Source organism: Centroberyx gerrardi, chromosome 13 (assembly GCF_048128805.1).
Source record: "Centroberyx gerrardi isolate f3 chromosome 13, fCenGer3.hap1.cur.20231027, whole genome shotgun sequence".
NCBI classification, from domain to species: Eukaryota; Metazoa; Chordata; class Actinopteri; order Beryciformes; family Berycidae; genus Centroberyx; species Centroberyx gerrardi.
Window position 1 is genome coordinate 5,606,233 of NC_136009.1, and position 25,051 is coordinate 5,631,283.

General features: G+C 42.5%; 1 protein-coding gene across 1 annotated transcript in view; it reads right to left on the bottom strand.

Annotated features, from left to right (window-relative positions):
- Positions 1–2,274: 2,274 nt before the first annotated feature.
- Positions 2,275–25,051, bottom strand: part of LOC139917817 (uncharacterized) — a 74,643-nt gene continuing 51,866 nt past the window's right edge. The window contains exons 9-19 of the mRNA XM_071907016.2: positions 21,486–21,856; positions 19,662–19,850; positions 18,609–18,723; positions 16,160–16,228; positions 15,319–15,575; positions 11,380–11,439; positions 6,471–6,563; positions 4,110–4,191; positions 3,896–4,011; positions 3,415–3,607; positions 2,275–2,342 (exon numbers count right to left, since the gene is read on the bottom strand). Coding sequence (XP_071763117.2) covers positions 2,275–2,342; positions 3,415–3,607; positions 3,896–4,011; positions 4,110–4,191; positions 6,471–6,563; positions 11,380–11,439; positions 15,319–15,575; positions 16,160–16,228; positions 18,609–18,723; positions 19,662–19,850; positions 21,486–21,856 — 1,613 coding nt within the window. The remainder of the gene's footprint in view (positions 2,343–3,414; positions 3,608–3,895; positions 4,012–4,109; positions 4,192–6,470; positions 6,564–11,379; positions 11,440–15,318; positions 15,576–16,159; positions 16,229–18,608; positions 18,724–19,661; positions 19,851–21,485; positions 21,857–25,051) is intronic.

The window sequence follows — 25,051 nt, forward strand, 5'->3', positions numbered from 1 at the left end:
AGAGGGCGTGGCTCTGTAGCCCCGCCCCCCTGTCCACTGGGGTGAACCACATGACCAGGAAGTGCCACATGCGCTAGAGAAGAAGGGTGCTGCCTGTCTGTCTCTAATAGCCACACCTGGTGGACTGCATATGCTAGCTACAGCTCAGGGTGACTGCTGGGGTCCCTCATAGGGGAGTTTGTTGACGGGGTATAAGAGTCAGATTCACTCTGAAAGATACATGGGGGTTTGGGGTCAATGCTATGAAGATACAGTAGGGCTAAAAGTGGGGCTTGACCCCAAAACACATAAGATACACAGTGGTTTTGGTTTGATGCCCCAAATAATTAGACACTGTGGGAGAACAGGGTTGAATGCCTGGCGGAAATATCGGCTTATTGAGAAAGTTAAGTATAAAGCTAAAGAATTAATCATGGGGCTATAGAGTGGAAATTAGTCCCCACGGCTTAAGATCCTTAGGGGCCCCAAATACGTATGTAATACAAAAGGTTTGAGTTGGAGACTTGGGTTAGGTGCCCTTTGGAAATTTAGGCTTAAAGATATGGGCTCATGTAGAGTTCAGTTAGAAAAGGTAAGGGTTAAAGAGTAACTAAACCCCAAACCCAAATCTGTGTAAAGCCTGACATCTAATAGTAAAAAGCATGCTACTGAAATGGCCATCTGCTATTAGCTGATCTTTGGTGCTAGGTGATGTCACCACCTGTTGTACTCTACAGAAGGTCACATCACCTGGCACCAAAGATCAGCCAATAGCAGATGGCACTTTCAGTAGCATGCATTTTACCAATAGATGTCAGGCTTTACACATATTTGGGTTTGGTTTAGTTACTCCTTAATCAGTTTTATATTGGATTAGGTCTGTCACTTTGGAGTTTTTTTTTTTTTAATTTTAAACTTTGCTCAACCCAAACCAAACTGAACCAGGCTGAACTGGGCTGGCGTGCTTACAAACACGCTGAAGTTTGTGAATCTGTGCTAAAACCATGTGACCAAGGCTGATCTGAATCTTCACCAGCCGGGTGTGAACAGCGGTTAAGTACACTATATATGCCCAGAAAGTGGTGGTATACTCCATAAACCTGTGCATACCCTGATTAACAACAAAGGTTTCGGCATTTCACTATCATGTTATTGTGATATAGTGAATTATACAGCAGTCTATGGGCAGCTATATTTTTGGTACTAGCTTTACTATGCTTTGATGTCACTTGAACAACAGCTGCACCAGCTAGCAGGTTCAATCCAAGGTTAAACACTCCTGTCAAACGGTTGAATACTCCTGTTTAAGACCGATCGTTCAGGTTGAAGTCATATTTGCTGCTTCGAGGTCAAATGCTGTGAGCCAACTTCAAACACTTGCCTTCAGACAATTGTGTTCAATGTCAAATGCTTTTGGAGCCAGCAATAGAGCTTCCTACAATGACTTTGCTCCCAGCTTTCTCAAAGTTTACCATAGTGATGATCTTAGCCCTCTTACTGACCACATCATACTATGATCTTTCTAAGACTGTAGTTGTTGAGTGACAAGTTGACTGACTTGTAGCCATTTGTTAGAGCATCTCACTGCCCTAAATACACTGAAATCCTGGAAGCTTTCCTCTGTAATGATTTTGAACTCTCTCTTCAGATCTACTTCCAATCACCTCCAATCTTTTCCACTCAACTCTAGATGAGCCCTCGTCCTCTGTGCCAATTACTGCTAGCTGTGAGCATCAGAATATTAGAGATACTGTGTATTATAATCGATATGGAAGAAACAAAATGCCGTAATGATGCTAAGAGAAGTAACAAAAGGAGATAAAGTTTGATAAGTGAGCTATAGAATAACCAAAAAGAGGCATTGTGTAGTACAGTAGATATATTTGGACATAGTTGCTGGCTGGAATGTGCTGATTTAAAGCCGAAAGTCCTTGTTCTGTTCGGGCCTTTATCGGTCAGCCCAGCTGGCTATCTAAGTAGCTAGCCCTCAGCTGGTTCGTGTGGTCTGGGGCTAAGTGGAAATGGACTTTGAATGGAGATAGGGCTAAAGGTAGGGTTAGCATAGGTAATAAGGGTAGGGCCTGGGAAGAAGGCTGGAAGATAGAAGAGGTTCTGGGCCAAATCGTGAAGGCCTAGAACTGGGACCAAGGCCAGGGTTCAACCTCTGGGAGGCTGGTTATATGTTCCTCAGTAATTAAGCTAACAGGTGGGAATACTCTATTTACCCCAGAGAGAACGCTTCGCATACCTCCATATACCCTTGACTACGCTAGTGGGGGGACTGTGGTGGGGTCGTTAGGGTTCGGGTTTGGGTTTCAGGGCTTTGGAGCCAGCGGGAACCGGGGACGCTCGCAGAAGAAAAGCTGGTGGAACCCCACACACAGAGAAACACGGACAAACAGGAAGTGCTCTGCTCTGCGGTAGGCAGGGTCAAAGGTCAATCAAAGGTCGTCAAGAGGTCAAAAAGGTCAGGGTTGGTTAGCAGGAAGCTGGCAGGCGGACCCCAGAGAAACACTGAGAGGCGATTGGTCAGTTCGGTGCTGCGGTGGGCGAGATGAAGGGCAGGGCCAGAGGGAGGTGACTGCGCCGTGGTTGGTTGGTTGGTTGATTGGCAGGTGGGCGAGCGCCGTGCATTTCCTGCCAAAATCGACATGCCACTGGGACTCAATCTGTGGAGGGGACAAGAAAGAGGGAGGGAAGGGAGGAGAGAGTAAAATGAACAGAAAAAGAGGGAGAGAGGTGAGAGAAAAAGGATGAAAAAGGGGGAGACAATTGATGGTAGGCCCTGACTTGCATCAGAGTGGAAATTTCTGGAGTGGAAATTTTACCAGCCAGATGGTCTGTGGGTAATAGGCTTTTACTGTCCGGGGCCGGTTCTTATGATTTATGAACAAATTAATAAAACATTATTGTTTTTTATTATATTATAACCACAGCCAGCAATCCATTAGATTGAATTAGGCAACCACAGGGTGGCAGAAGTCCGCTGTCCAATTTCCACTAGTAGAAAAGTGTCTGCAATTTTCACCATCAAGCTAACACACACACACACACACACACACACAATTTCCCCATTCCTCTAATATATATGGTCATCACATGTTCTTTTACCTCTTATCTAATTGTACAACGTGACACAAGATGAATCTGCAAAAAAAATGATTACATTGTTTTGAATGTATCATGCCAGTGGTGTTAATAGTGCAAGCAGTAGAGGATGGGCGCACACACACACACACACACACCCACCCACACACACACACACACACACACCCATAGTATCTACTTATTTACTGTTTTCTCTTTTATTATGGATATTATATGCCTATAAAATGTGCAAATGAAAATGCACACACAGTAGATTAATTCCCTCGAGGTAAAATGGCATCAAAAGTGCGTGTGTGTGTGTGTGTGTGTGTGTGTGTGGACACTGACTTGTCTCAGGGATGCGTTTGTCCATGCTAAGGGGCTCCCTCAGTCCGTCCCCCCCAAACGGAGTAGGTGTGGCCTCCTTCACCCCGTTCTCCTTGGCAACACTTCCTGGTGCGGTTGCCGCGGCAACGCTTGCTGGTCCTGTCGTCGGAGCCCCGCTTGGGGGTGACGATGTCTTCCCCTCTGCCTTCTCCTCCTGTAGACAGACACAGACAGGGACACACACATACAAATACACAGACACACACACACACACACACACAGGCAGGCATACAATTGTGAAGACACACACACACACACACACACACACACACACACACACACACACATACAGAGCAGACAAGGGTTTTATATAGTACACTCTCATGCTACCACACCATCTAGTGGTGTAAGCCTGTCACAGCACAATGAGTCAGCATTCTCAGAGTGGTACACTGTGGGTTAATGTCCCACTTGTATATTATTGACTGTGTTCAACCTTGACCTTGTGTCCATTGGCTTGTCCGTTGTCCGTCTCCATCCCAACGTTGTCCATTGATCCGATCTTAGACTTAGCCTTGACGTTCACCTTATGGGACTCGATCTTCACGTCACCACCACCTGGGGCAAAGGGAAGGAGGTTAATATCGGAATAGAATAGAATGGTGTTAACTAGGCTTGAACAGAGGAGAACAGAACACAGCTGTTTCCAGTCTGACCTGGCTTGTGTTTGATGTTGTCCTTGGAGCCACATTTGGACGTCACCTTGCTCAGATCGACCTTCTTATTCAGGATCTGCACCTGGGTAAGAGGCAAGATCACAATGTAGTCTCCTCATGCTTCACTAATTCATAAAGATGCCACATATAGATGGGAGTCTCCTGCTTTCATCCCCTTCTCATGGTACAATGCATCCAAACTTCAACGTCCACTCCTGCCTGTTCAGAAAACCATCGTCGTTCATTATTATGCAGAGGATGAAATTTGTACAATACGCAGTGGAGTATGTAGGAGAATGAAGTACACAACAACATGATACATTTTCTTTGACCTGTTTTATTCTCAATGACTGTCTCTTTTATTCCTCTGCAGTCCTTTTATTGCTTATTGGCTTTTACTTTTCATTTGTTTGTAAAGCACATTCTAACTCTGTATTGTCCAAAATAAATTGAGGTTATATTCTTCTTCTTCTTCTTCTTCTTACATTGGTGATTGTGCAGCATTTACATATCACACCAAGACACAAAAATGACGAGGCTGTCCATACAGTGTTTTACGCGTGGGACAGATGAGATTGTGTATTCAGACAGTCAAATGTTGAAATGACTCACATACACTCTGTAGGTGTATCTCTTTTATAAATTCATTATTTACTTGTCTATAGTTATTTGCAACTACTAGCCAAAGTAAGCATTATTTATAAAATGACACACGCCTTTTATCGATATGTTAATAGTTGCACCCAGCTCTAGAATCGACAAGGGATTCACTCATAAAAATAATCAATTTTGATCTCAGAATTAGAACAAGTAGAAATTCCTGTCAACATCTTTAATTCTGAACCTTGAACCCAGCTGAGGTGATCAATCACATTACTATGACACAGATAGTTCTGGTCCTCAGTTCTGATTCGCTGAGTCATACTGGAAGTCCCAGTATAAAATACCCAATAAACACATATATCACACCGCATATCAGTTGATTTAAATATTAATGCACTAACTGAAAACCAGCTTATGTGTTGTTTAGCTACTGTTCAAGGACTTCATTGCCAGGTGAGAAAATATTTAATTAGTGCTGGTTAAAAAAAGAAAATATTTCTTGAACATTTGCATTCAATTTTTATTACATTGGTCTGTTACCACTATTTTCTAAAAGCAATAATTCACTTGGGGCTGCTTCACGTTGTTCCTAACAGTGCTTCGTCTGTGGTCCTAAATAGTGACTTTTTAGCAGGTTTATAGTGACCTGATTGTACTGTTGTATTGTTGGTATGTTTTATCTCATATGGTATCTATTCCTGTGATATTTGTATATTATTTTTCTGTTGTCTTAGTACCTTATAGGGGCTTCATAAGGGCTGTTCCACATACAGTATGGTACAATTATTGCATTTTGTGCCTGTGTGAATCCAGTTTGAGCATGTTTCTTAAGCATTGAAACTGTACAGTGTAATTCAAAGGAACAATAAGTATCTTTTTCTGATCAATCCTTTGCTTTCACTTGGTACCATAGCTTCAATGTACAGCCATTTTCAGTATACGTTTTGCATTTGGTTTAATTCATGTGAAGAAGCAAAATGGTGATAGTGAGAGCAACCCATAGCTGGAATATGATGCAGCAGGTGGTTAGAGCAGATGGGAACAACATCTGGGAGGGTGGGGTCAGTTCAGTTTAAGTTCAATTAATCCAAAATGCAAATACAGACAGTAATTAATTTGCTAATTATAGCACATCCCTATTAAGTTACTTCATAGCATATTGGATATAATAACCTTCTCATGCAAAGGTTTTTTTTCGCTTCCTGAATGTTTTCAATTGAAATCGAATTGATCTCCACCCTGATGGACGGACACTACCAGATTTCTTGAACCAGTTAAGCACCAAAGTTTCCATTCCATCCAACTGTTAAGGTTGGGTTCTCCAAGAAAAAAACTGAAAATGAGATTTTCGGTGGCCTAATCAGGGCTAACACAAGATTTATGCAGGCACAGAAAACTGATTCTAAATCAAATTGATTTGATTTCTAGCTCTTTGTAACAAATGTCAGATCTTCTCATGTGTGTCTAAACAAGGATAAAGAGTGTAGAATGTTGCCTGTTGCCCTTTCTACACTGTTTAAACAGTCAAGAAAAGATGAGATCTGTGTGCTTAAGAATTGTCTTCTGTCCCTGTGTAAATCAGCCAAATCAGGTTCATTCCATGGGATTCCTTATGATTTCTCCCTGTTTATATATAGCCGTGGAATGATCAGATCTATACTTGAGCAGGATTGCCTAACTGCAGCTGAATTAGGGTACAATCTTGTTGTATGCATCCACCCTAACCAGATGTCTGTCTCCAGCTCCAGCAGTACTTACATTGCCTCCTCCAGGGACATGTTTGATATTGTCCTTGGAGCCACAGCGAGACGTGACATGGCTGAAGTCCAGCTTTTTGTGCACTATCTGAACCTAGAGACAGGCAGGCGGACACACAGATGAGAAATAGAGAAAGAGAGAAAGACAGAGGGACAGAAAGAGAGAAAGAAAGAAAGAAAGAAAGAAAGAAAGAAAGAAAGAAAAGAGGCAAGCAGGCAGATGTAAGAGGCAGACAGATAGACAAGAGAGTAGCAGAGAAAAGCAGATCAGCTGCCAGCTTAGGTTAACAGGAAACAGAGCAGTGGAAGTTACTGTCATTAAAATGTGTAGAGGTCAAATATTTCCTCATAGTGATTGCATAATGATTGCATTTATGGCTTTTCAATTGAAACAATACTCTGATTTTTTACAGCCACATGAGCAAGGCTGGCAAAAATGGTTTTGGGACATTATTAAATTGGGACATTATTAAAGAATTCTACTTTTACATAAAAGCACAGCTCATGGCATGTTAAAGTAAAAGTTAGAGAATTCTAAAGAAAAAAAGATGAGCCCCCAAAACATGAGGACCCTTAATAATCACAGATCTCTTCCAAAGAACAGCACTAATTAATGCTAGAAGAAAAAAAGCACAGGACAAACACTAGAAGAGAGACAGATGCAACAGAATATTGCATTAGATGGTCAGTGGTTTTGTGCAAATCTCATGTTCTAAGCATAGAAGCAAATGCCGAAATGACTAAGGGAAAATAAAAGATATGAGATGTTCGTTTTAGATACTTCAAATGGACCACGTGCATAAAGCATATCAGCCTGTTGGAGTAATGTCTTGCCCTGCCAGCCTGTCCCACAGTGTACTGTGCACCCAGGTCCAAACAAATCATCCATGTGTCCCTGGTAGATCACTGGCTCCAGTGCTCCATGCTAACACTTTAGGATACACTATGCTGAGTTATAGTAGGTGACTAGCATTATCTAAAGTAAGACATCTGACCTATGAGTAATACAGTCTTTTTTTGTGGTTTTTATTATGTGGCCTGTAGATTCATAAATTTTAGAAATGAAATGCCATCAACTCAATAAAGCTGATGTAACCATGTTTATTTTTGGATCTATTTCAGGCGAGCAGGTATTCATCCACTGCGCAGAGATTTTTAGCTGTACAGTCTCCCGTTGTCCACCACATTCACGTCCTATAGAAACAGAAAAGTAGTCCCTGGTAGTTCAAAACAGTTGCCTAGTCTATATTATTTCTGCATCATATTTCATGCAAATTTTACCAATCTCGTACACAAAATGTTCAGACTTAGCCGTATATATTTAAGATTACTTGCCATTTATTTTTAGAGCTGCTACAAGTTCTCATTTTCTTACTTTAAATGTCGCCTTCTATCACTCAACATAGTGTATGCTAAAGTGTTAGTGTGGAGCCTTCTATCACTTAACATAGTGTATGGTAAAGTGTTAGCGTGGAGCCTACTATCACTTAACATAGTGTATGGTAAAGTGTTAGCGTGGAGCCTACTATCACTTAACATAGTGTATGGTAAAGTGTTAGCGTGGAGCCTACTATCACTCAACATATTGTACATGCTAAAGTGTTAGCATGGAGTCTACTATGACTCGACATAGTGTATGCTAAAGTGTTAGCATGGAGCCTACAAATAGTGCATGCTAAAGTGTTAGCATGGAGCCTACTATCACTCAACATAGTGTATGCGTGTATGCTAAAGTGATAGCACTGGAGCCAATGATCTTCTAGAGACGTGGACGATTTTGGCATCTATGTTCTCAACACCTAACGGGTAAATTGACCAATGGGCCAATCTTCCAAAAACAAATGCAGTTCCAACACCGAGGACTCAAAGAGGATCCTACCCCCACCCCTCACCCCGCCCACCGCCCCTCTCCTGCATGACATCACCCATTCCCAGTGTGTTGTGTTGTGATATCAGTTCCATTGCCTCCCTGCCTATATTTTCAAAAGCCCTGCAGCGATCGCCAGACACCCCCCCCCCCCCCCCACCACCCTCTCTCTGTCTCAGTCTCTCTCTCCAAGCTGAAAATGGCATGATGACGCAGGTGGCACCAACAAGGGATGACTCACTGAGCTGTTAGTGCACACACACACACACACACACACACACGCACACGCACACACACACACGCACACATGCACTCACACACACACACTGACACAGCAGCAGTCCAGGTTTCTCTCGTTATTTTTCTCTCTGTACAACATTGTAAGTAATCCTTATTGAATTCAAGCAGCACAACTAGAGTACCTGCAAGTTTGTGGTGCTGTGTCTCTTTGATTTTAATGAGGAATGCTATTTCAGGGAAACTGAAGGAAGCATAAAATCTTTTCCCTGCATTATTACAAGTGAAGCAAAAGACCCAAGTAATACTCAAACTGTCAAAAGCATATCAGCCTGTTGTCCCTTTACTGTCTCCGTACTTGTGGAAAATGTGGGTAGATATACAGGTGTAGATGATGATAATGGTGTAGAAGATTGTAGTTTGGGTGGATGCATATAACATACTGTACATAAAGCTCAATAGTGTATCAAGGGATAAATGTAAATGGGTACAGATGGCAAGGATTCAGTTGACCTTGGACAGCCTGGGTGGAGTATAATGATGTACTTTAGCTGATCTGCTTTAGACCTTATATGGACCGATGTATATGTGTATGAGTAGAGGTAGGGCTAAGCTTGAAAAACATACCAGTGATGTAGTCGCACATCCCCTCTCATAGATTCCCATTCAAGTAATGAATTTTTATGAACATCTTTTTTTTGTAGTTTTGATGGGCAGTCATGATGTTAGCTTATGTTATGTTAGCTCTTAAAATATTTGTCTATTTGAAATATCAAATTGAGTGTTTAAAAGTAAAAAAAATGGATCACTTTGTAGTGCCAACAGGTACAAGGTGAGAATACTGAGTGTGTTCATCTCTAGGAGCAATAGGGTGTAGGTGAAGGTGTAAAAGATGGGGACTCCTTACTGATAAAGGTGTTGTTTATAGGTATAAGCTTGTAGATATATTAACATGGAGGTGCATATTATATAGGTAGATGGTAGGGACTCAGGTCCAGATGAACTAAGATTGTGTTGTGAGTGCAAGTTATGCATTTTTTTGTGCCTCAGTTGCTTGCGTTTTTTTTCTTATTCACCGAGAAATGTATGCAAATGAAGCTGTGGCGCAAACAAGCCGTCAAAATGAGCACTGCGCAAGCAAATAGCCCCCTTCCTCACCACTTATAAGCGCAAATTGCATGCTTCAGCTTTTATCCACCAAGGCTGGCACCCTTATGCCCAAAAGCAGCCTTAATAATTGTAGCGATCTCTGATGTGATCTGAGATTCTAGGATGGAAAACCCTCTGTCTTGCTGGCCTGACTTGCTGATGACGATGCCTGTGTCTTGCAACGATGACAACAATGACGATGACATACTGAATGGCCGATCTCGATTTGCATGGCCTTGCCGATAAATAAATATTACGTGTGCAAAATAATGAGATTTAAATATCATTTACATGTGTGTTGGTGTATTACATTGTGGATGGTAGGGACTAACTCCGCCCTGTCCACTCTGATTTATAATGGGATAAAGGTGGATGTATGTGAGGTGTAGGTGAGGGTGTTAATAGGCACAGAATTGTGTATAAAGGTATTGGGGTTGATGTATAAGGGTGTAGGCTTGGTGGATAATGAATCATGTATAGAGTATAGTGTAGGTGATGTGGTCTCACTCTGGCCTTGGTGGTGAGGATGGAGCCTGATGTCATGTTGTTTTGAGCTGTGTATAAATATATGAGTAAGATGGATGTAGAGATGAGAAAGTGTCTCGTTGGTATAATCTTACCCTGTTTTATTGCCACTGTCCTATTTTTGTGTAACCTTGTTTTTTGTGTCTTTTATTTGCCTTGATTGTGAAGCAGCTTGTAAACTTTGCTTTTAGAAAATAGTGTCATACAATAAAGTTATTTTTATGATTATTATTTATGACTATGCATTAGTGGATAACGGTTTATAGGCGGATGTGTGTACAAGTTCAAGATTCACACTGGCCTTGGCAGCCTGTTTAAGGGCTTTTAACTGGAATGTTGAGAGATTTACCAGTCGTATCACACAACCATCCTACTGCTTAATGTATTCATTCAACAACTCCAAAACTTTTACACGCAGGCTGGTGTTCAGGTATGAACACCAGGGAAGGTAAATTATTGCAAAAAGCACAGATAAATCCATTGTTGTGCTGGCAAATTTTGCTGGAAATATTTTCTCACTGAAAACAATGTAGCAGTTTCAAATAGAGCATGGTTTGCTGGCAAGGTTTAAACATCAACCAATCAGAGACAAGAAAATTGGTCAGTTGACCTGTCCTCAGCCTAAAATATTTTCAGAATGGTTCAACTGCTACTAAATAGTAAACACAGCTAGGAGGTATTAGCTGTGATTCTTTTTAGATTATTTTTAGATAACATTTAATCTAGCAAGCTAGCTAGCTAGCTAGGTAGCCTATAATACACGTTATGAAAGTCCAGTGGATAACCTTGATAAAATGATAAAATGATTACATTTTCAGTAGAAAAGAGGAGGCCAAGATAACAGTGATGGTAGCAGTATCTGTTATTTCATCCATTTTCACTCCTCCAACTGTCAATTGCTGGAAACTTTTGCCCCAAATTTGCCTAAAGATTTGCCTGTGTATCATCACCTTTAAAGTTATAGGGACAGGATTTGTTTTGACAAAACCGCCAACCCTCCCCCAAGTATAGAAGGGAGGGTGTTCTATATGCTGGGTGGATGTGGAAAGGGTGCTGTATGGGTGAATGCAGAGAGAAGGTGGGTGGATGTGTCGGTGTGTGAGGTGCGAGGGTGCAGATGGTAGGGACTCACTCTGGCCTTGGCGGCGGGGGTGGAGGGGTCGGATGTCTTGTTGTTCTGGGTGGAGGAGACCTGGGGAGACAATCACCCCAAGGTCAATACAACCTCCAATCAACCACACGCCACAACACGAGGGGGTGAGGGTGGGGGCATGGGAACATGGGAACCAATCAAATGGAAGGAGACTGGATATGTGGGTTAGCAGCAGGACCAATCAGATGAAGCTATGGATCATTACAACCAATCAAAAGGGAAGCATATGATTGTATGGGTCATTTTAACCAATCAAAAAGAAGCACACTGAGATGTACGGAGCATTATGCTAAATCAACTGAAAGGATCTTGGGGTGTATGCATCATTTTTCACCAATCACATTGAGAGACGCTGGGTATAGTATTAGTAGGAGCAAATATCAGATGTAAAGATGCAAATGGAAGGATAATAAACAGGGTATATATGTTAGAACCACCAATCAAATGTACAAACACAGAGACATATGGGTTGTGATGTTGGTGCATATGAACCAGACAATTAATTAGCACCAATAAAATATATACTGCGTTGATGACAAGAGCCAAACAAATATCAGGATAATGGACAGTGAGAGAATTATTAGGCAACCACAAACCACCAAGGAGGAAACATGATAATTAGGTTACAATTAGTTGGACCAATCAAACGTCACCATACTGGGGTGCGCAGTTCAGAAAAACACACCAGTCAAATTCATAAATCTTGAGGGATGGAAAGGTTGTTAGACCAATGAGCTTGTGTTGAATACATTAGAATACATAATAGATAAACCAATCCAATATCACAACACTGGAGAGAGAATGAGTCAGGACCACCAATAGTGATTCAGGACGGTGATATGTGTGTGTGTGTGTGTGTGTGTGTGTGTGTGTGTGTGCGTGTGTGTGTGTGTGTGTCAGCGGGTGCACTCCTTTTCGTACAGACATGACGAGTGGTGAGGAAGGAGCTTGTCTTTGAAATGGAAGGGAAAAGATTTGCCGACGACCTGGCAACAGCATACCTGTAACCAGAAAACATGGCAGATCTGCCTGGAAAAAGTGAACTGTCCCCAGTAATTGACAGTGTGATGCTGCCAAGGAGAAAGTCTGACTGTAACAACACCTGCTGGCTGCTCTGCTGCTGTGTAAAATATAGAGGTGTGACCAAGCCAACTTTGTTCAAGTCCCAAGTCATTAATGTCAAGTCTCAAGTCTAGTCACGTCAAGTATCAATTTAATAATTGAGATAAAACTAAATATCTAGGACTTTGCATATGGTTTTAATAGCATAAAAAGTGGGTAAGAGCATCATGAGTTTGATTTCTATAATCAGTTTCAACTTCAATAAATTCAATCATTCCATACAAATTCAGAAAACAGAATTTAAATTCAGTCGTCTGCTGGAACAAATCTCATCACTTTCAATCTAAGTCATTTACACAAACACAAGATCTCAAGTCAAGACTTTAGAAACCTTTTCAAGTCATCAAAGTACAAGTCAGAGTCAAGTCCCAAGTCACCAGAACCCAAGTCAAGTCAAGTCTCAAGTCTTCTCTTCATGCATCAAGTCAAGTCTCAAGCAATTATAATGTGACCCAAGTCTGACTCCAGTCCAAGCCATGGTAAAATATAAAGTTATGGAATGGCGTCAAGAGTTCCTACCCTGCTGTGTTTAGGTTTTTATTGGCCATGTGATCATGCCTAATGGTACACATTGCTGGTTTTACTGGCAGCTCCCAGTGGCCACCAGTAGAAGACTGATATGTGCAACTATATGAATGTGAAGCAGGACATGGCTGAAAAAAATCATGTATGCTCAGTTCATCTTCTCTGCATAAATAAAGGGGGTGATCTGGTGTTTGTGCTGGACATGACAATTGCCTACCCAGCCTGCCTCTGGTGTATGCCGGCCTGCTAAAGGAGCGTATCCAGTGTGACCAAGCAGGGAAGCAGGTTATGGAAGGTGTAGGGATGAATGTGGCAAATATGAAAAGAAATCTGTCGATTTCAGCGTATAGAAAGAGGTCTATAGGTGCTATATCTGCACCTCTCGCTCATGTGTACATCTCCAAATAGCAGTGGAGATAGTTTGAGGAGAAGAAAGGAGCTGCAGACTTTAGGGCGGATACGACTGAACTGCGCAAAAAGGACAAGACGTGAGTCAGCTTTTACTACCTAAAATAGACCAACATAAAACACACCATACAAAGGTAAGAAAATGACATAAAAGAATGGGAAGAATGGATAATGCACCAAGTAAAAGAAAGAAAGAAAGAAAGAAAGAAAGAAAGACCGAAAGAAAGAAAGAAAGAAAGAAAGAAAGAAAGAAAGAAAGAAAGAAAGAACGTGATTGAGCCATTACTCTATGAGAAATGGCAGGGCAGACGGAGAGCATATGCTTGTGATTCAAACTGACACGTAAACTTTTCCCCGAGTCACACTGTCACAAACTATGAAGGAACGGGGAACAAGGACAAACACATCCAGGTGTGTCAGCCATGTCAATCCGTGCCAGGCTGTGCAGCGTTATGACTGGAATAAAGACGGCATGCCGGCTACGGACGATTTTCACCGTTTTTCAAAGTGACAGTGTGTGTGTGTTACAGCAGCTAGTGGCTGGCTGTGAGATACTGCAAGACAGGTGCAGCCAACAGGATGGTAGAGCGAGGATGGAGAGACAGTGAGAAAGAACGTTGAAGAATGTGACACTTTGAACTGAATTAAAAGAGAGAGGGAGATAGAGAGAAGCGGAAGAAAGATAAGAGTCGGGGCGGCGGATGGATAGACAGAAACAAAGGTAGACGAGTAAACACAAAGAATTACATGGCTGTCCTCTCTTTAATAAGCCTGTAATGGTAATGACCTCTGAAAAGAGTGCGTCTGCGGTAGAGGTGAGGTGTTTCTGAGTCATACCTGATGTATGGTGTTGAATCGCACTCTATTTGTCGACTAAAGTGCTGTTTTTAATTGCATTTAACGAAGCGATTGTTAGGGGGGTGGGGGGTGGTGGTGGTGTCATATTCTCTCAGATACCTTAAGTCTCCGGTTAATTAGAAATGCTAATTCCAGCATTTTTTTTCACAGAGTATGCCATCCCCCCCTTCATCCCTCCCCAGCTAATCCCCTGACGCTAACCACAGCTCCACCACCCTACGCTGCTATACATAGCGCAGACGTGTGTAGAAGATGTTGACAGTACCGCAGTAGAGGCTCGCAAATCCGACTGGATCCGGTGCATCGGGGACAGACCCCATGACAAAGTGTCTAATGATCTACCGCTGTTTTTATTCATGAGCCCCTAATCTAGACACCAACTGTTTTGTTTTTTTACAGCTGTATCAGGATCTAAGGAACACATTTGAAATTCTTGATGAAATCCACATCTACATCTGCGTCTGACCTGCATCAGGTACCTTCACATATTCTCATATATCATTCAAACTGTAGGGATGGGACGATATATTGAAATTCAATATATATAATCTGTTTTACAATGCAACAAAGCAGGATCCAGTAGCCTGATGCTTGCAGAATGTAAACAAACTCCTCTCTGGTATGGGAGATCAAAATCAGAAATTTCTGTGAGCAGGTGCGAATCAAGTGTCAAGGCGTTTTTGAACCACGTCAATTCACTGAACTGTCACAAACTGGCTACAGTACTTGTTAGCAGACTAGTAGGCTGCTATTCATTGTACAAGTTGAGATTTTACACTGTGTTATCTTTTCAAGGGCAGACTCACTGATTCTTTGAGCCACTCTGGTCCCAATGTAGAGGAAAGCTGCAAGAGTTATGAGATACGTACCAACTGTTGATAATACCAACAACCAATACCAAATCATCGGCATTCTATAACATTCCAGGAAACTTGACGGTTTCATCATTGCTCTCTAGGCTTGAATCATTTATAGACATTGCTTTTACTTCCTGATAATTCCTACCTTTCCTCCACCAGGCTGGTACTTCATGTTGTCAGTGGATCCGATCTTGGAACGGACATTCTTCAGGTCCGGTGTCGGGGCGTTGATGGGCCGGGGGGTTCGCGGAGCGCGGGGCACCGGCGGCTTCTTCTCCAGGGGGGTCTGCTTGGGCACAGGGGGTTTGGTGATGGTCCGGCGGCGGTGACCGTCGCCGTTAGTGGTGGCGGCCGGGGGGGTGGGAGTGGCGGTGGAGGCCGGGCGAGGACGAGGACGGGTGGCTACAGAGACAGAAGAGAGGCGTTGGGGAGAGACAGCAGTGTTATTACACCATTACTAATTTACAAAAACAAACTTCCAGTTATACTCCATAGAGAAAAGAACAAGTCCAGTCCATACAAGATAGAGAGAAGGAAAGAGGGGATACATGAGTAATCATTGAGTCATTGGCATTGACCGAGAACCCCATCAACCCCTCACAAATATATTATAGTCATTTTGTGTTACGGGGCAGTAAAAATCTTACTTATTACCCCTTTAAAGGTGCTATGTGTAGCATTTTTAAACATCAATATGTCATTGCCAAATAAATGTTGATACCTCCCATAAACAAATGAGACCATGGTGGAGATGATTGGTAGCCACTATCTGAAGTCGGTGGTTTTGTTGTTGCTAGTGTTTCTCAAAATTAAGACCACATTTCCCATAAACCCTGTTGCCTCCTGTCATAAAGAGGATGTTGTCTCTTTGGTATTTTTAGCACATTTGACCAGAAACTTCAGACTTCCAAGAGTACACAGCATAAAGACAATACCAAAGTATGGCAGAATTTGCCATTGACTGTATGTGCACATATAGTTGTTACCTGTAGTCTTGGGAGTGCTGGGTTTCTTGGCCTCTCCTGTCTTGTTCTCAGCCTTGTCATTCTTGTTAGCTGTGGTAGAGAAGAAAGCACAGAAGGTTTACACTAGTCTGATACAGATAAAATGAGTTATTTGACTCAATCAATCATATAACAGTATACTGCATAACACTGTGAACCTGTACCATACACGACTTCTATACTTCTGCTATGTCATAGTTTGTTTAACTATAGCCCCTTTCACACATAGAACCCATAAGATTGCCATGTTAACTTTTCCGGGCAGCGCTAGTGGTTTTCCCTGTTCACACCATTAGCTACTATCTGTAAAATTTCCACATAGAATGCGTTCACACATGACATGACGGTCCGGAACAGGTGAGGCAAGACCGGTTGGTGCCTTTAAGGTACATGACGGAAGACGTTTGTTTTAGATTGTTTTAGAGAAATGGTGGATGAGGAGCTCCTGTGGCCAGTTCCCCTACTATTATTAATGTGGCTATTAATCTCGTCTGCCGCTCGGATGGCTTTTAGCTCCCTTGTCTTGGAGTCCGTCCAACTTCCAGACATTTGCTTGAGCAAGTCGCAGAAGGAAATACGTTACCCTTGAGTCTCTTGCGATTGGGTCGCTCACTCTACATGAAAGTGTGTTACCTCTTCCGTGCTTGACCCTGGCTTACGGCTTTTGTTCACACCAGGAACTTCATGATGGGGTAAATTGTAGGATCAACTGACCCCAACACGGACATTTTTTGGAAGATTGCTGTACCATTGATGAACCTCGATCCTGGGGCAACTTGTGGTTAGCAGTCAGCACTAGTGTACACTATGACCGTGTGTTCAGACTGCGAGCAACTTGGTTGATGTGTCGCTCTATTTTGACCGTTTGTGGGCGGGGCCAGAGGCTCCAATTGCATCTATGTAGTGGTCTGCTGCTACAAAGTTTTGAACAGGCAAATCATGTGTTTTTGCTGCTCTGGTATTGCCTGTCGTAACGTTACATTGTTTAAACAAGTTAACATCTCTAGCTGGCAAATGCTAATTAGGTAGCTTTCATTGAAAATAAAGAGAAACAAACTCAAAATTACTTTTAAGCTTACCAACGACCACAACAACGGATGCAACTGTTCTCCAAGCATCGTTTTTGAGACTTTTATTCTTTCAAATAAAAGTTGGAGAGAACTGGGAAGCTTTGAATGGCTATAATCAACTGCTCATCTATTGTGAACTTGCCAGGCTGAACTATTGTTCATGAAACAAAATCACATCGGTAAGGAACAAGGAAGCGTGGAAATCTGATTAGCTGCTGATGGCCTATGATGTGTTCAGCCCTGGACAACTTTTCTTGGCTGACAGGCTTGTTGACTGTCCACACATCGGCCGAGTTTCCCTGGCTGCTCAGCTCTATGGGAAATGAAAGGACTTCCGGTGACTTGTTGATTGTGTTGCTCACAGACTGAATGCATGCTGAGTCATTTCCCCTTTTACAGAGGTAAGAGGGCTGTGATGTGCTGATAAAGCTGTGATCTAATGCTGCCATCACGTGGCAGAAGCATTATGGATTTCAACTGAGCTGTCCACAGTTGGGGGAACAACTTCAATCCTGTTTTATTTCTTGACAGTTCTGCACCAACTATGTAGCAAGGGAGCTCCGTCATGCAATTGAACTGAAAAAACAAAACAAAAAAAGATGCACCCCGCAGTACATAACACACATCAGAGTGAATTGGGTGAATGAATCATATTCCCCCAAGGTGCTGAGATGCAGCGCACAAAAAGCAGAAAACCTGTTCCACTAACACTGTGTTTTATACTGAGTCATAGTTCCCTTGCTAGAGAGATGAGATACTTGTTGTGATGTGTGGATAAAAATACTAATGTGGTGTCTTCAAAAGCCGGCTCTTGAATCAGATGAAGGGGAGCATATGGTTGAAATTTTGTTAGCCCGCCGCCTGGAGCAGTGCCAGTTTGCATTATGAGTCACTTTGCCAGCTACTGTAGCAAAGTTCAGGTACCATGGTAGAGGTCATGATGCACTGGCAACATTATGACCCAGCCGATGCAATGAGTGGAAATGCTGTCTGCTACTATATTGCCCTAAAAAAGCTAAACGGCAGTAACTGCATAAGAGCAAGTCAGAGTGAAACTGAGAAAAATGGCTTCATTATCTTCATCATCGCCTGTCCTGACAAAAGTATTCTTGGTATAGAAGTGGAAGTGATATATATTGTTTAAATTTTTTTTTAATGAAATCTAAACTTGAGCCTTTGATGTCTGACCTTTGAAAAACACAAAAAACAGTTACTGCTATTTATCTTTGTAGGGCAGTGTAGCATTCACACATCAAACGAGAACAAACAGGTACAGAGGAAAAAACAGACACCGTTGATGTAATAGCAGACATCCTACAGTACGTGTGTGTGTGTGTGTGTGTGTGTGTGTGCGTACATACCAGCAGTTTTGCTTGCAGTGCTCGCCGCAGAGCCGTCCTTATTGGCGGACGCACGGGGGGTGGCGGTGGCCTTTGGCACAGGTGGGCGTTTCTCAGCCGTACCGTTCTCCGGAGTCTGGAAAACAGCACACCAGAGGGGGGATAAGCAGTGTGTGTGTGTGTGCGTGTGTCTAAGTCTACGTCTGCAAGTGGGTCTGTGTTTGCCTGCGTTGGTGTGTTTGTGTGTACAAGGCTCTGTTTTTCTGTTCTCCAGTGCTAGGAAAGCCCGATCATGTAACCGTGAAATAAGGAGAGAGAGCAAGAAGAGGGAGGGAGGTGAAGAAAGAGGCGTGAAAAAGGGCAGGAGGGGGAGGAGGAAGAGGTTGGGTGAGGGAAGAGGAGGAAGGTCCATCAGATTAGCAGATCTAGCCAACAAAAACAAAGTAATTAAGTCACTGTGACCGCAGAGCCGTCTGGGATGGTGAATTCCTATTGGACCATGTAGGCATACTAGCTTTAAAAGCTTCACTAGGCAAGATTTCTATGTAAAAATACACTTGTCTTAATCTATCTATCTATCTATCTATCTATCTATCTATCTATCTATCTATCTATCTACCTACCTATCTATCTATTAGGGATGGGACAATATATCGAAATTCAATATATCGCGATACAAAAATGTGACAATACGTATCGTGGGGCAGAAAAATGAATCGTGATATTAGCTCCATTTTATTCTGCTGTAGTTGCCCATCACAAATTCACAAGCTCTTCATTGAAATTATATTATTTGCACTTTGTAATGTCAATTCTTAAGTTGTTGTTTACATTCTAGCAGCCAATGGCATTGCTAGAAAGATTTGTCTCAGAAATAAACATAATTCCGCACAGTCAGACTTTGCTGTCATTGAACTTTTATCTATTACATCATATTTTTGTATTGATTGGTTGTATTGAATCATGAACTGCATATCGTGTATCGAATCGTATCGTGAGAAATCTATCTATCTATCTATCTATCTATCTATCTATCTATCTATCTATCTATCTATTTGCGTGTGTAATACTCACCTTGGCAGCCTTGGCGGAGCCGGTTGCCCCTGGCGACCGCTTAGTGGCGGTGGGAGTGGTCGCCTTGGTTACAGGACTTTTTTTATTGGCTGAGGCTGTGGTGGGGGAGGGGCGTTTGGCAGAGCTGGCCTCGCCATTGGTGGAGAGGGTGGATGGGCGGGAGTTTGGTTTGGTTGACCCCACGTCAGGCTGGTGATAATGTCATAAAAAACAAGCCACAGCGACATAGGAAGAAAGCCAGAGGGAAGCAAAGAAAGAAAGTGAGAAAGTGCGAGAAAGTAAGAGTGAGAGAAATGGGGCGGGAGTGATTCACAATGAAACAGAAAGAAATAAAACGATAGAGAAAAGAGAGAGAGAAAAAGAAAGAAAAGAAAGAGAAGGAGAAAGAGAGAGAAAGAGAAAGCAGGGATGGGATCAGTGGTGGCAATGGCAGTGTGATATGGCAGCACAGCCGGCAACCATATGACAGAAAACTATAAGACAGATAGGTCATAAATTATAACGCTAAATTATAAATTTATAACCCAGTTAGATAGATAGGTCATGAGCAGCAAATTATAAAATCATAAGCCTCAAATCTAGATTAAATGAGCAGCGGTCTAAGGGTTCTATTTTCGTGAATCAATGTCGCATGACTCAGTCAAAGGCGGGCGGCGGACAGATGTTTGGTGATGTCGTGACCAAAGACGCGCACCTGCGACGCAGTTGGAATCGGGGTGAGATTAGGAAGAATACATTATCAGTAGGTGTGGTAGGGGCTGGCGTCGTCATGACCAATCATATCACCTCTTTTCCTTCCTTTTAAAAGCAGTGCACTTGGTGCCACGGCGATCTGACAATTAGGTGACGGAAGACTCAGAACAGTCCGGAGCGGTTCCACCACCAAAAACTCCCAAGAGGGAACTGATGTCCTTGTGCTGGAGGTGCAGAATCGCCACCAGCGAATACACGGTACGTGAAGTAAATTAGCTTAGGAGGAGGTAACACATTTGGTTAACGTGTTGCTCTGGTCCTTGGAGAACTGAATGACATTAGGCGAAGAGCCAAACACAAGTTGGCAGCGAACCGCAGGAACAGTCTGGCTATAGGAGGGGGGCGTCCAGCAGCCAGTTCCTGACATCTATAGAGGATGAGACTGCCTCCACAGTCCCCACTCTGTGCGTTATGGCGCATACTTACAGTTCTATGTTAGATGACAGTCATTCACACCACTGCCACATAGGATCTGTTAATGCGTGCATCAATTCACGCAAACCACGAACATAGGACAGAACTTGACTGCGCCTTGCACCGTGCGCCTTTGACCTGATCTGAGCAGGTGATGTAACCACAGATCGCAGTAATCCTTGACAGCAAAATTGCACGGCGCTGCTTGATTGTGACTGACACACCCTCTATGTGCCCCTGTGTGTAAATTGGCCCGAAAATGCCACTTCGTCCCGCCATGCGCCGTCCCGAAAATAGAACCCAAAAAGCAGCATACGACATGGGAAAGAGGCATTCTCTCCAATGCTATAAGCATTCATGTACAAACACAGTAACATGAACCAGCAAACACACACAACACAAACACAGATAGACTCAACGATGGGCAAACAATACAGCACACACACACATACAGAGACAGAAACACACCAGACATAGAGACAGACGCAGACACACACACACAGAAGAGAATGGCAGAAGCAGCAGCAGAAGCAGCATGCTGTCCGAGGTGAATGATGTCCTTGTCTGTCCACATTACCTCCGTAATCAGCTTTGTTTATTCTCTGTGTGAGTGTGAGTGTGTGTGTGTGTGTGTGCATGTGTGTGTGTGTGACCCACCTTGCTCTTGCCCTCAGGACTGGCCAGGTTCTTGCTGCCGTTGGCCGTCGGAGACTTGGCCGTCCCTTTCCCTCCCTTCTCCTCTTTCTTCTCGCTCGTCTTCTTCTCCTCTTCCTTCTTCTCGTCTTTATCTGCCTTCTCCGGCTTGTCCGCCTTCTCCTCCTTCTCGATGGCCTTGTTGTTTTTCTCCGCGTTGCTCTTCTCCGTCTTCTCCTCGTCCTTGAGGATCTTCTCGGACTTCTGGGTCTTGTCCTGGCCGTTGTCCTTCTTCTGCTGCTCCTCTTTCTCCTTCTTGTCCAAGGTGTCGATCTTCTCGGTCTTGTTGGACATGATGTCCGTCTTCTCCTGCTTGTCCTTGTTGTCAAATTTCACTGGGAGAGAAACAATGTCATTGTTAGCATCATAGCCTCTTTTACCGAAAGCAGCAGAGTAAAGCACGCTCCTCTCCTCAACAAAGGCGCAACTGTAAAAGTGCTGGGTGCGACATACTGCTGCCATTGTTTTCAAATCTTGCATCTGCAATTTTGATGCTCTACCTTTTCTTTACTCAAACTAAAAGTTTACATGTGGCCCTGGGGTATTGGCTCAAATGACATAGTTTGTACACAAATATTTCATGCCTTGCATTTCTACTTTGCAACTTGTACATCAGCATTTGTGAATGTGTAAAAAAAGATTTGCAAAAATAAACCCAAATCTGTAACCTTATTCTCACAAATGTCTTGAAATTTGTGTTTGTATATCAACTTTTGCGAATGTGTAAAACAGATTTGTTATTGCACACAAACACAACTCAATTATACATGTAGCTTGCTCCTCACAAGTACAACTCTACCTTTAACACACCATCTACAAATTTTGATTGTTTGGAAGACATTTGACGCTGCCATGAGGCAATGTTGAGCCAATGGAGAGGCAGGATTTTGCATCCATTTTGAATATCCGATCAGACAGCAATGTGGTCTGAGTAGAGCACATGTGTACCGGTTCTACTAATGAGAGGGGTTTGTGTTTCTTCAGCCTTGTAATTGAGTTGGAAAAGTGAAATTTTATTTTTTCCCCATTTATGAATACAAAACAATTTCTTCCAAACAACTAGGAAAGAGAAAAAAAATGTGGGATTCTCTTGATGGATCCAAATATCTAAGTTTTGTCAATTTTTTAGATAAGATAAGATATTTGGATCTGCCAAAAGAATCATCAGGGTTTTTGTAATTAGTTTCTTTGAATAGATGTTATAAACGATTGTATTATAAATTATAATAAATGATATTATATTATATATATTTCATTACAATAAAAGATTTTGTCAAATCAGAACTTGAATTTGAGTTGGTTTTCAAATCATAATTTGAAATGTACGTGGCCGTGGTTTTCAGTGAACCTGACTTCAGCGGGTTGTATTTCCTGAACATATTCCTAAAATCAGCCCTAAGCCATCCGGGGACATCCTCCTCAGAGGGAGCGCCAGGTCAGACTGGGTCGCAGCACAAATGTTGCCAACAGCTGATTCATGGGATGAGCAGAGAGAGAGGGAGAGAGAGAGAGAGAGAGAGAGAGAGAGAGGATAAAGAAGCAAGGGCAAAGGCAGAGAGGAAGGATAGAGCATGACAGAGAAACACCAGAAGAGGAAAGGACAGATAGAGACAGAAGGGGCTTGGAGAGACGATGGGGTTCGGGACAGAGAGAGCGAAGGGGTCAGAGGGGGGTGGGTTGGGGTTGTGATGGGCTGGAGGGGGGCACAAAGAGAGACAGAGGGGCACATTGTTGCCACCAAGACGTCTCTTACATAACAGTGACAGTGGACGGGCTCGGCTATACTCTGCACTAATGTCCCCTCATGTCCCTCTCTGCTGAGGAACGCTGTGTGATGACCGCTCAGCGATAATCTCCTGTCTGAAACCATGCCTATTTGTGCCGCTTTCTCTCATAATTAAGCGAGCAAAGGAGCATGCACAGGGTCACTCTGGAATTTAAGTCACCTTCAAACACAATACATTATGTTAGTCTAAATTGCTGTTTCTCTAACTGTTTCAACCTGGAGCCCAAATGAGGATGGAGAATTCAGTTCTTAACCCGGTTACTCATGTAACCTGGTTTTGGGTCGACACATGTAAACATCATAACTGGGTTAGAATAACTTGGTTAGGCTCATGCTCTGATTATGTGAAACCTGGTTAAGATGCCTGGCTCAGTCTACTGAGCCAGGCAACAGTTTACTGTGGCATGAAAGATCTTACCGCTCACTTTGGGTTCTTGCCGTCTTTCCAAGTCAGACTCGCACAGCATTATGGGTACATTTTGATGTCATCAAAAAACGTAGCAGTGTGCAGTATTTATTATCACTATTGGGATCATCATTCCTTTCACCTTTAATAGAAATAAGCTATACTGCTCAGTCAAAGAGGGAGGGACAACAACAACAACAACAACAACAACAACAATAACAATAATAATAATATTATATTATTCTGTCAGTTTTGTATCATTATTATTATTATTATTATTATTATTAATTATTATTATTATTATTATTATAATGTTACTGCAGCACTAACCCAAACCAGTCAGTCAGTTCATTTGTCATGCTAGTAGTCATAGCTGTATCGCTCCACCCTGTAACACCAGCAATATGAGTCATCCAATATGGCACTGCTGGCTGAGAACACAGAGGATCCACCAAATACCACGCTACAATACACAGCTACTGGCAACCAGTGGTGTGTGTGTGTGTATGTGTGTATGAGAGAGAGAGTTAGAGAGAGGGAGAGAGAGTGAGTTGACTGCCATATAAACTAGAGCATGACTAACATACAGAGACATGGAGCTGGCGCTGGGATATTTTACTGCAGGCATCAACCCCCCCCCCCCCCCCCCCCCCCCCCCCCCCACACACACACACACACACACACACATATGCACATATACACAGTATACACACAGTATTAAGTATTGAACCCTGTGGCTCCTGCTTCCTAGCATGATAGCTTACAGTAAGCTAACACTACAGACAGGCAGACTGATCAATAGATAGACAGAGACAGAACAAATCATCCAGATGACCTTGCTTAGACAAACAATACACACCAAAACAGACTGCATGCTGAATTCAGGAACATTCAAATGACTTTCATACAATATGTGTGTGTGTGTGTGTGTGTGTGTGTGTGTGAAACAGAGAAAGAGAGAGAGACTTTAACCCATGCCAACCACTCTTTATATAATGATGATGATGATTATTATCGTATTCTCATGCTGCACATATTTGCATATTTCCATATATTTTTCACATCGTATATATTTTTCAATTCTTTGTCTCAGTATGCTCTCCTGCTGTTATGTTGCACACCCTGCATAATGCTGTAATTCATATACATATTTTCTTCCGTAATATTCATTCATATGTATCTCTCCATATGCATTGTAATTGTGTTGCATTATGTTCAATACCCCCCATTTACTCTGTTCTTATTTATATCCTATTGTTTTCTTTGCTGTATCCTATTACTATTTGCTGCTGCAACAACCGATTCATCTAATCTAATCTATTATTATTATTATTATTA